This window comes from Staurois parvus, unplaced genomic scaffold (assembly GCF_062004578.1).
Source record: "Staurois parvus isolate SC_StPar_1 unplaced genomic scaffold, SC_StPar_1.0 ptg000005l, whole genome shotgun sequence".
Lineage (NCBI taxonomy): Eukaryota > Metazoa > Chordata > Amphibia > Anura > Ranidae > Staurois > Staurois parvus.
Window position 1 is genome coordinate 7,997,595 of NW_028317801.1, and position 12,707 is coordinate 8,010,301.

Genomic DNA, 12,707 nt, shown 5'->3' on the forward strand with positions numbered 1-12,707 from the left:
CGAGTAAATAGATATCCAACTTGTCAAACCTTAAATTTGTGCGCGCTCGTGAAATGGCGACGAACTTCAGTACCCTATATTTTCTGTAGGTCGACACTTTTAAAGATCCTTATAGGTCACCAGTTTAGTGTTACGGAGGAGGTCTGATACGTATATGTGGGAGTGGGGGCCTCAATATTGTTTTGAGGGGGGGGATGGTATGTGCTTGGGTGTAGCTTTAATTTTTTACAATTAAAAAATGTATAAAAAACATTAATGTAATGTTACATTCTTTCCCGTAGATTGCATTACAATCTCTCAGCGGGGACCCAGAAGTGACATCGTAATGTCACTTCTGGGTCAGCACAAGAAGGGGAGGGCGACATCGAGCCAGGTCCACAGATGGGCAAGCGGAGCCCGGGAGACCTCACAACGGGGGCGCGGAGAGGCTGGCACTGTATGAAGCAATCGGCGGCAGCTCTGCCGCCAATTGCGTCACCTGACAGGTGAGCCCTGCTGCTTGCCCGCAGCTGGGCTAAAAGTAGAAAGAGCCTAGCTGCCCGGCGCCTGGAACTAAATGTCCCGGGCCCCTGGCGATAGGAATCCAACATCCCTGCACCTCCATGGCCACCGGTGTATAAAATCAAGCACCTAGCCATGCTGACAGCTTCTAGAAACATTTGTGAAAGAATGGGTCGTTCTCAGGAGCTCAGTGAAATCATGCGTGGTACTGTGATAGGTTGCCACCTGTGCAATAAATCCATCCGTGACATTTCCTTGCTACTAAATATTCCACGGTCAACTGTTAGTGGTATTATAACAAAGTGGAAGCAACTGGGAACAACAGCAACTCAGCTGCGAATTGGTAGGCCACGTAAAAAAACAAAGCGGGGTCAGTGCATAATGTTTATTATTCCCAGGAAAAAGCAAACACACAAGTGATGATCGGGAAAGGCGACATCAAGAAAAACGAGAAAAAGAAAAGAGAAAGCAAGAGGTAAACATTTGATTTACTTTTATTTTAAAGCTTGTGTGTATATATACAGTATCTATATACTCAACCCTATGCAACCAATCATTTTTACTTTTGGTATCTCCTGGTTCTGCCAAAATTTAGGAATCGGTCCTTTTGCCGCGTTTATTAAATGAAATACTATCATATTCTTATATTGTCTCACTGTTAACTCGGTATTATGGAATAAACATACCCAAGGATCTTTCATTCGTCCCCGAGATCTCTTGTATTATCTGAATTATTTCCTGCGAAAACTCCTGTATTCTGGGGCATTCCCACCACATATGAGTCATTGTTCCCTTTGTCCCACCCCCCCTACAACATGAATGTGATTTCTCTACTTGTTGCCTATGTGCTACATTAGACGTGCTATACCATTTTGCTAAACATTTTTAGTTCATTTCTATTGCAATCATATCTACGGCACCGTGTGCTAATTTAAATGTTTTCTTTTTTTTGTTGTTCATTCAGTTGTGTTCCAAACTCCTTTTCCCGCTTCTTCTAAAATGGTGGAGAAGTGGGTCCCGCTATTGCAGTAAGAATTTTATAAATACGGGAAATATCATGTTTTCTTATACCTGAGCTAAACTTTTGTTCAAATGGATATAGATCTTCCACAGATCTTAATGGCTGTGGAAATGCTGTAGCAAAATGTCTTAATTGGAAATAACGCCATTCATCTAATATAAAATACAAGCCCTTTTTATTTTTTTTTTCTTGAAAAGAACATTTATTTCCCTTTTCCATAATATCTTTTAACCATTTCCATACCGGGCACTTTTACCCCCTTCCCTCCCAGGCCATTTTTCATGTTTCAGCGCTCTCACACTTTGAATGACAATTGCACGGTCATACAACATTGTACCCAGACTAAAATTTTATAATTTTCTTCACACAACTAGAGCTTTTTTTTGGTGGTATTTAATCACCGCCAGGGTTTTTATTTTTTGATAAATTAACAAAAAAAGACCGAACATTTTGAAAAAAAAACGCATTTTTCTTTGTTTCTGTTATAAAAATTTTCAAATAAATAATTGTTCTTCATAAATTTAGGCCAATATGTATTCTACTACATGTCTTTGGTGAAAATAACTCAAATTAGGATGTATTTTTTAGTTTTTTCTTTTGGTGGTATTTAATCACCGCCAGGGTTTTTATTTTTTGATAAATTAACAAGAAAAGACCGAACATTTACAAAAAAAACACATTTTTCTTTGTTTCTGTTATAAAAATTTGCAAATAAATAATTGTTCTTCATAAATTTAGGCCAATATGTATTCTACTACATGTCTTTGGTGAAAATAACTCAAATCAGGATGTATTTTTTAGTTTGTAGGAAAGTTATAGAGTTCACAAACTATGGTATAGATCTGAATATTGATCAATCCTGAAGTACTGACAGCCAATCTAATTTCTTGAGGTCCAAGAATGTCGAAACAGTACAGATATCCCCCAAATGACCCCTTTTTGCAAAGTAGACAGTCCGACGTACTTCATAAGAGGCATGGCGAGTTTTTTGAAGTTGTATTTTTTTTGTCATAATTTTTCGAAAAATGAAATTATTTTCACTATTTTTTTTTTACATACTGTCACCAGTGCAATACAACGTCATCATATAACTGGCATGACGGTGATCAGGGACACTGACTGGTGACAGTATGAAAAAAAAAATATATATATATATTTATTTTTTTCTTTTTTTTTATTACATTTTTTTTCTTTTTTTTAAGATTTTTTTTCATATTTCACTATGTCCAAAGTAGTACAATGTTACCATAGTAACATTGTACTACTTTGGGGAAGTGATCAGTATTTTTTTTTTTACACAATTTGCTTATAGCAAAGAATTACTTTGCTATAAGCAAGCATTTACCTGAATGACATCGATTCATTTAGGGTTTTTTTTTAATGTGCTTAGCTGTGATTTGGCCACAGCTAATCACATGACAGCTAGACACTAGTATACAATGGATGGCATGAATGAAGCCATCCATTGTATACAACTGTCATGTGACCTGCTGTGATTGGTCACAGCAGGTCACATGGTACCGGCAACAGGGGCCAGTACTCAGATCTGTCATCGGCCGTGTCTGAGGTACACGGCCGGTGACAGATCGTGCCGCTGCGCAGCTCTGCAAGCACGGGAACGGCGCATACCCGGGAGGACGCCATATGGCGTCCACCCGGAAATCTACAGCATTTTGCCGGCCTCCAAACGGCTATTGGCCGGGCAGCTATTAGTTAATTGTGCATTACTGTCTTTAATCCACTTTCTAAAAACATTATCTTTCCCTGAGGGGAAATTATTTGTTCCCACCAGTGGTATTAATGGCGACTTATATTTCCATCCCATTTTCTCATAAATTACATCCCATATTCTAAAAACATTCCGTGTCAAAGTGCTTGTGTGTTCAGCAAATGTACGAAACTGTTGTGGTAACCAAATAATCCTATATGGTGTTTCACTTAGTGTCATTTCCATTTCAAACCCAAATTTTCCCTTCTGCATTATATTTCCAATCTACTATTTATGATATTAATACAGAATAATATCTTCTAAAATCTGGTGCATTTAATCCCCCATTTACTTTATCTTTGGACAGGACTTCATATTTTACTCTCGGTTTTTTATTTGGGATAATAATTTGGGAGGTTAAGAGTTAACCAATAAGGAATAACTTTCCAAAAGGTCCGATTGGGATTTGACCTCAAAAACAGTTTTAGGACTAAAGTGGAATGGTCTGAAAGACCTCTAGCTGCATAGGCAATATCAGAGATTAAGGGCAGTAGTCTAGTTGTTCCCAAAGCTAAGTCTTTTCTTGACATGGTTTTATGGGTACGTGAGAAGCACGAAAAGTGCTTCTCAGTAGGGTGTCGTAGTCTCCAAATATCTACCAGTCCAAGCTCCTGAATATATTTAGCAGAGGCTGTGGATTGCGACGGCACTGGTCCCTCGGCAGAGCTATGCTTATCCAGAGATGGGTCACCATAATTATTGAAGTCCCCTACGAACAACCAAGGGACATCTGACTTATCTGAGGTAAACTTTAGGAGTTCCCTAAGGATGTCAGGTGAATAGGGAGGAGTGATATGGATATTAGCCACTAAATACGGTTTCCTAAACAATGTACAATACAGCAATATATACCTTCCTTTTATATCCCACTGGATCTGGCCACAGGAGAAGTCCACCCCAGTGGCTATTAAGATACCCCTCTAGAATAAGAGCTGTAATTAGAATGATATTGAGTACTAAAAGTAATGCGTTTCAAATAATTTAGAATAACCAAGCAAAGCTGGGTCTCCTACAAACAGATCACAGAAGGAGAACGACATTTCAGAGTAGCAAACATAGCTTGTCACTTGGTGAGATCACCAAGTCCTCTCACATTCCAGGAAATTATACAGTAGTGTCAGTCAATGTACCCATAACAGATCAGCCAAAATCAAAGTATAATAAAATGTCCCACTCCAGCAAGTGGAGCCAGAAAAAGTGCATTGGGGGCCCCACGTCATGTAACAGAATGAAGGAGTTCAGAACATATACGATCATCACCTTGAGAGGACTAATTCTTACTGTGTTGGAGAGCATCTGGCTCATAAGCCTCCTAGAATAGCACTGATTTCCAGCCCATACAATCAAATATTTTGCACGATCAGAAAAGGAAGCAAACCAAAAGTCATCAAACAAGAGAAAATAACTGAAAAATATAAAAAGAAGAAAAAATATAAACAGCCTATAAAATAACTTTCTCTTCGCAGGAGCCACTACCTGGGAGGCCATGTGAACAGGAAAAGAACTTGTGCTGAACGTGCCTGTACTGGGCGCTGTATATAAAGCCCAGAACAGGAACACAATTTGCAATGGAACTATCCATTTGTTTAGGTTGTATTATGAGCAGCTACCCACAGCCTAGCCGGATATAGTGTGGAATAACTGAGATCCAATTGGCTCATCCTTCTCTTCACATCAGAATACTTCGCACGTTGGCGCTGTACTTCCTCTGAAAAATCAGAAAGCAAAATTTGCAAACCGTCCTCGGTGTTAGACACTTTCTGTCTTGCCTTCTGTAGAATGATGTCATGATCTTGATAATTAAGCATCCATATAAGAAAGGTTCTAGGAGGGACTCCTGCCGGTGGCAGCTTATCCGGAACTCTGCTCCCTCTCTACAGCGAATAGAGTAAACCTTTACGCTCCAAATGTAGTTTTAAACTTGGTTTCAACAAAATCCACCGGATTCTTACCCTTCGTTCCTTCAGGAAGACCCACATTTCTAACATTATTCTGGCATACACGATTTTCCAAGTCCTCCAAACGGAAGTCATGACTGGCTAACCTTTTGAGTTGCTCATATATCTTTTAAAGTCGGTTCAGTATCACCATCAGGGATGGAGTCGGGGTCTGTAGCAGGGTTACTTACTGTGCCCTCAGGAATAGGCCACGTGGCTGCATCCTCCTCCCGGGCCGGGGAGGTAGAGGCCGAGGAAATGGCTATCCCTGGTGGAGGTGCAGATGTACTGGGGTCACCAGCATCCTTGAGCCGGTGTCCGGGCAAAGCACTCCAGGTGGGCGGTTGTGTCACGCAGCTTCTCTTTAACTGAGCACTGTGGCTGGGGTTCGACACCATCTTGAGTAGAGCGGTCAGCCACCAACCCCTCTTCCCTGTTCTTCTTTGTCATGAGTCCCGGAGCAAGGATGACAAGCACCAAGAGATCCGGGTGAGTCAGGAGAACAAGGGTGTACAATCTAGCTCGGTAAGTCAGGATGGGTACCGATGGAGGATGAGAAATTCAGGATGGGAAAGGCGAGCTCTAGCCTGCACATCCACTCACATTGCTGCCCAAGCCACACCCCCTGAAAGATTAATTTTTAAATTTGATAATTCACCATAGTGTTTTAATATTCTCATTAGATTAGGCAATGTTAGCCTAGGATTTACAACGTAGAACAACATGTCGTCAGCATATCCCGGGACTGTATGTTCCACATCTCCTGTCTGAATTCCTTGTCTACGCTGTTTCGTACAGTCACTAATAACCGCTCTAGAGATATAACAAATAACAAAGGAGAAAGCGGACATCCCTGCCTTATTCCATTATGCATTTTAAAAAACTGTGAACCATTAACCTTCACAGCTGCTGAAGGATATCTGTATAACATTTTTATCCATTTACTCATATTAGGTCCTATTCCCAGTGCCTCTAGTGTATCCATCATAAATCCCCAATCTATTCTGTCAAAAGCTTTTTCAGCATCTATCGACATAACTAATACAGGAGACTTCTCTCTCTTCCTTTTTTGCAGAAGGAGCAGTGATCTTAACCCATTATCCCTTCCTTCCCTTCCTGGGATAAACCCCACTTGGTGTAGGTGAATCCACTCCGGCTTTAGATCTTCCATCCTATTTGCTAAGACCTTTGCATGTAATGTCGTATCAATATTTTATAATGATATAGGTTCATAGCTAGCAGATCGGGACCGATCTTTCCCCTCTCTTGTCATAATTGTAAGATATGCTTGCAGTGACTCCTCCCTTTTTTCAATTCCTTCACCTAATGCATTCATATATACACACATTTTAGGGACTAGTTGTTCTTTAAATTTCTTATATCTCACTGTATAGCCGTCTGGTCCAGGACTTTTCCCTGATGCTGTACTTTTCAATGCTACTTGGATTTCTTCCTGTGTTATTGGGTTTTCTGAAGCTGCTCATCTTTCTTCTCCCAATCTCAGTAGTCCAGCTTCCTTTTAAGTATATCTTCCTTTTTCTAATTTTTTCTACCTCTGTTTCCTTCAAAGCCTTCGGTTCTACCTCATATAACCTACTGTAATACTTATAAAATACATTCGCGATATCAGTGGTTGAATACACCATCTCCCCATTCTCATCTTTAATGTTCTCTATATAGTTCATTGATTTCTTATTCCTAAAACCTTCTTATTAGTTATTTTCCTGGTATTCCCCCACTGATAACTTTCTTTTGCCACCATGTTAAATGTTCTCCTTGTTTCCTGTTCCATTAGCTCTGTTAACTCATCTCTTTTTACAATTATCTTCTGATGTATATCTATTTCAGTTTTTTTTTTGCGTGTAGTTGTTCTAATTCATAAAAATCCCTTGTTAACACCCTAATTTTTTTCATCCGTTCTTTTTTTTTTCCGCCCCTATAGCAATCAAGAGACCTCTTACATATGCCTTCTGTGCTTCCCATATCGTAGCTACCGAAACCCCTTCCGTCTCATTTAATGAAAACTGCTGTATTTCATTTTTTATTCTTTTTTCCGTCTCCAGATCCTGTAGGAGCGTCTCATTTAATTTCCACATATTTATCTTTTTCTGCTCTATTCCCGATTGTAACTTCATTGTGACAAGTGCATGGTCTGATATTGATATAACTTCTATATTTACTTTAACCGGAGACTCCAGAAGTCTATGTTCTATCATTATATAATCCAGTCTAGAGTACATCCCCTGTGCAGGAGAATAGAACGTGTAGTCTCTTCCTCTTGGATGTTTAATTCTCCAGGCGTCCATCAAATGGCACTGATACAGCACCCTCTTGATAGACTTTAGACATTTAGCTCCATCTCTCTGCACCCGTAATGCTGTATTCAGGCATGGATCCATGCAAAAATTAAAATCTCCTGCCACAATGAGTTTACCTTTCTTGAAATCTTAAAAGTTTTCTCAGTATATTATCCAGAAAAACCATTGAATTATTATTAGGACAATAGATATTTGCTGATGTATTTTCCAACTCCTGTAATTTCCTTCTCAGAAACAAAAACCGACCCTCTGGGTCAACCAACCTATCCTCAATATTAAATCTTACATTCTTAGCCAAGCCAATTGCTACCCCTTTAGCACGCTTTGTTGGTGAATCAGCATAGTACCAGGTTGGATAATACTTGGAATATAGCTTAATATTTGTATCTTGACATATATATGTGTCTCCTGTAAAAATACTACTTCAATAGAGCATTGATGTAATTCTCTTAGTATCTTATGTCTCTTGACCGGGGTATTCAGTCCTTTCACATTATAAGTCATAAAATTAATCACATTCATTCCTTAGACTTTATCTTTTACAAATCTATACTCAAACTGAGAGAGGTATGTAAATATATATATATATATATATATATATATATATATTCTGGAACAAGCAAGTATCTCCTGAGGAGTCCATTACTTCCCCTCCCTCCCAACCACCCCATCCCTCCCCCCACCCCCTACTGCCATCAAATCCTAAAACCCTCTGGCCCATCCTGTCCTTGAATCTATTGTGGTTCTATCTCGCTGTCAATTCCACGTTTGGGGTGGCACTCTGACCATGTACGCCTAACTGACTCCCATGCCCCAGTCCTTGGGCCTCCCGTTCAGGTGCACGTTGGACCTCCTAGTGCCCCACCTATAATATATTCTCTGCCTGTCTACCTTAAAAATTTCTTCTTTCCAGCCCGCCCTCACCCCCCTCTCATTTCTCATTTTCCTTTCTCTACCCTCGCCCCTCTTTCTGCCTATCATACCTTCCAGATATCACCTGCACACCTCTCACCATTCCTCTGACCTCTCCCTCCTCTATTGGAGGTAGTTTTCCCTCTACTCTTCCCTTCTCATCTCTGCTGCAATATCTTGTTAGGAACTAATTACCACTTCTCTTTTTCCATCCCCACACTCTCCTTAGCCTCTTCTATTAATCCTGGAATGTCCATTAACTGTAGGTCTAATCTTTCACAAAAGTCCCGTAAGTCTTCTGGGAACCTCAGTCTACAGGAACGTCCTTCTTTCCAACCGATCAAACATGCTGGGAACCCCCAGTTGTATCGCACGTTTTCTTTACGCATCTGCTCCAGTAACGGTTTCACGGCTCTTCTAGCCCATGTTTCAGGTGCTATATCTGCGAAGATTTGTATATTCGTTTCTCCATGTTTTATTACTGAGACCCCTCTCATCTTTTTCCATATATTTGCTTTTGTCTTCATAATGATGAAATTGCACAATCACATCTCTGGGGGTTTCCCTTGCCACTCCTTGGGTGCAGCCAGTTCTATGCATTCTGTCAATTTTCAATTGGTCAGTTACAGATCTATCTAATATTGGGTTAAGCACTCTCTTCATTATATCAATTAAATCTTCTTCTTGTGATATTTCTGGTAGACCCCGAATCCTCAGATTCTTCCTTCTATCTGTGTTCTCTTGATCCTCCAACTTATATGATAGTTTGCTTTGCTCTTTTCTCATTTCTTCCATTTGTCTTTCCAGTTTAGTTATTATTTGAGCATGCTTATCCAATTTCTCCTCTGTATCTTCCACTCTTGACAATATCTGTCCTAGGTCTTTATGTAATACAGCCGCTATTTCCATTTTTATAGGCATTTGGGAGTTTATTCCTTGTTCCTCTGATTTTTTTTTTTAGATCAAATTCATTTTCCATGATTAAAACTTCTTTGGTTTGACTCAAATTAGGTACTCCCAGTGATAGTCTCGTTTGATCTCCAATACTATCTCTTGTCTCCCACTTTCTCCCTGTTGCCTCTCAGGACTTTTTTCTTGTGGGGGAATATATTTCTTTATTGTACTTGAATTTGTTTGGGGTGTTTTTGACCCACTTCCTTTAACAGATCTACTCTTTATATTTATTGGCTTTGTATTTTTAACTTTATAGGTCAGAGAAGGATGTTGTATCCACAGCTTCAAAAAGCTACACCTATATTCCACTACAGGTGCTCTTGTCTTCTTATATATAGGTATAATGCTTTTCCTCTCTCCAAACTTTCTTTCTTTTTCCTTCTTCTACTTCTACTTGCCTCTTCTGGTCCCACTAGGTGCCCCTTCTTTTACTTTATTATTTGTGACTAACCACCTGAGGCATCTATTCCAACTCCTCGCTATAGTTCACTACTTATTTAGGCCTTTGGGACTCACCGCTTCCAACGTTACCACTACATGGTCTCTCTGCTCTGCCACCACTAGTGAACAATATGCAAGCACCACATCCACTTTCAGTCCCTCTCTCTGGTTATCCGATGTGATCAGATAGATCCCACAGTGGATGACCCCCCTATCAGCTCCGATCCACTCCACACCGAGTCGACTCTTTCTCTCCTCTCCTCGTTCAGTGTCTCCCAGAAGTCCCAGGACTCCTCCACGGAAGGTCACCTGGTTTCTCCCAGAGTTCACCACTCCCTCTCTCATCGGCACCCGCCTCCACTTCGGCCAAGGATCCGAACCTCCTCTTCCTCCTAAACCGACCCAGAGCTCAAGGCCAACCCGAGGGACACACACCCAGCGGGGCACACACACAACACAAGGTAGGGTGGTAAATCCACATTTAATACCGGTTCATTTCAAAAAGCTGGCGAGCTCCAGGGCCTCCTACAGCGTGCACCCTGACAGTGCCGTGCACATGCTCCTCCCTCTGTTGAGTGAAGCACTCTTCATAAATTTAGACCAAAATGTATTCTGCTACATAGTATTGGAAAAAAAGGACCCTTATGGACTTTATAGGCACTACAACAATGGTTCATAAAAACAAAATTGCTTTATTAAGCATACATAAACGTAAAATAGTACATACAATTATAAAATTGTTACTGAGTATGGGTTACCCCTGTAACATACAACAATGTATAATCAGTGCAGATTCATTTCATGTACTGCAAATGGGTCCCACAAGAGAAAATATGCCATAACTCAGCAAAAGTTGAAAGGGTACTCTGATAGTAGTAAATGCAATAGCTCAACATGTTTCACGATAGTATCGCTTCTTCAGGAGCTGTAAGGAGACTTCAATATTAAAGAATATAAATTATATTGATAAGCAAATAATATATACACTAATAAATGTATACATATCAGACCAATTGGTAATAGAACAATTATAATACCTTAAAGTACATGCATCTGTACGAAGGCAATGGAAGGGAGTGTCTATCCACCCCACGAGGGGCCAATCGATGAGGGGTATAAATTGAGTTATTAACTTCACTGCACACAATAAACGAAGTGCATAATTACCCCCATCAAAGATATAATCAGCATAGAGTCCATATTAAAGATGAAAATGTCTCCACACATGGATCAAATATCGTCTCCTGCCTTTGCCCACAGACCTCATAAACAGACCAGGGATCAGTATATATATTAAAATATCATCAATTTTATTGTAGCAACTTACATTCAAGTTGGATGAGTACAGCTTCCATACACTGGGAACGTCCCATAAAAAGAGCCCACTCCTTCGTGGTGACTGATTTACAGCCCCTTATTCATAAAGCCGAGAGAGCCAGGTAACCATGGGAGTCTCAGGGGTTGGAACCACCGTGTGTTCCCGAATCCAAGATGGCCGCCCCGGCACTTCCGGGAAACGTCAGTACGTCACAACGTCACGTGCCCCGGACGCGTTTCGTCACATCCGGACTTTATCAACAGGGATCTGATCCCTGATCTGATCAACAGGGATCTGATCCCTGTTGATAAAGTCCGGATGTGACGAAACGCGTCCGGGGCACGTGACGTACTGACGTTTTCCGGAAGTGCCGGGGCGGCCATCTTGGATTCGGGAACACGCGGTGGTTCCAACCCCTGAGACTCCCATGGTTACCTGGCTCTCTCGGCTTTATGAATAAGGGGCTGTAAATCAGTCACCACGAAGGAGTGGGCTCTTTTTATGGGACGTTCCCAGTGTATGGAAGCTGTACTCATCCAACTTGAATGTAAGTTGCTACAATAAAATTGATGATATTTTAATATATATACTGATCCCTGGTCTGTTTATGAGGTCTGTGGGCAAAGGCAGGAGACGATATTTGATCCATGTGTGGAGACATTTTCATCTTTAATATGGACTCTATGCTGATTATATCTTTGATGGGGGTAATTATGCACTTCGTTTATTGTGTGCAGTGAAGTTAATAACTCAATTTATACCCTGGAGATTTCACGATTGCTGTGACACTTTTATTGTGTATTTTGCATGTTACACGTGTGGCACATAATATATAATTTTTAGGATAACACACTATGTTTAGTTTTTTGTTTTTTGAGGCACTTGAAGATTCTCTGGAATATATCACCAATCTGATCCGGGGATAAAGACAAATTGAGAGATCACTTGTAAAGATTTTGGATACGTGAACTTTATTTGGACTTTAGGTGTATGGGACTTTATATATATTTTGATATATTTTTGGGATATTTTTTGGGTAGTCACTCATTATAAGTTTGCTTATTTTTATTATTATGTTTGTACTTCAGGGGAAGGAATGTTAAGCAATTTATTAGGTTTGTGGTAGAGGAAGAAAGTGCTATTTATTTTGTATCAATCGATGAGGGGATCCCAACAAAGCTGGAGGACCAAGTCACATACCCTGTGACAGTACCTGACGTATAGGAAGTATATAATGATTGAAAGCATTATGATGGGTCCTCCTTGATGGTTCATACCACTATAATTCTAAAAATCTGACTAACCTCCCCACTTATTTTAACATGGTAGAGCCACTGGTTCTTGTCAAAAATAAAACACATATCTATAGGCTAACAAAGATTCATTCTACATGTCTTTGCTTAAAAAAAAAGCCCCAATACATGTAAAGTAATTGGTTTATATGAAAGCTATAGTGTCTACAAATGGCGGGATATATACTGGAATTTTTATTTTTTATTTTTTTTTTACTAGTAATGGCAGCGATCAGCGACTTGTT

The 12,707-nt window shown here is 40.1% G+C and overlaps 1 protein-coding gene across 1 annotated transcript in view; it reads left to right on the plus strand.

Annotated features, from left to right (window-relative positions):
- Window positions 1-12,707, plus strand: part of DYNC2I1 (dynein 2 intermediate chain 1) — a 112,793-nt gene that overhangs the window by 24,970 nt on the left and 75,116 nt on the right. The window contains exon 4 of the mRNA XM_089651807.1: window positions 900-976. Within this exon, the coding sequence (XP_089507933.1) occupies window positions 900-976 (77 nt within the window). The remainder of the gene's footprint in view (window positions 1-899; window positions 977-12,707) is intronic.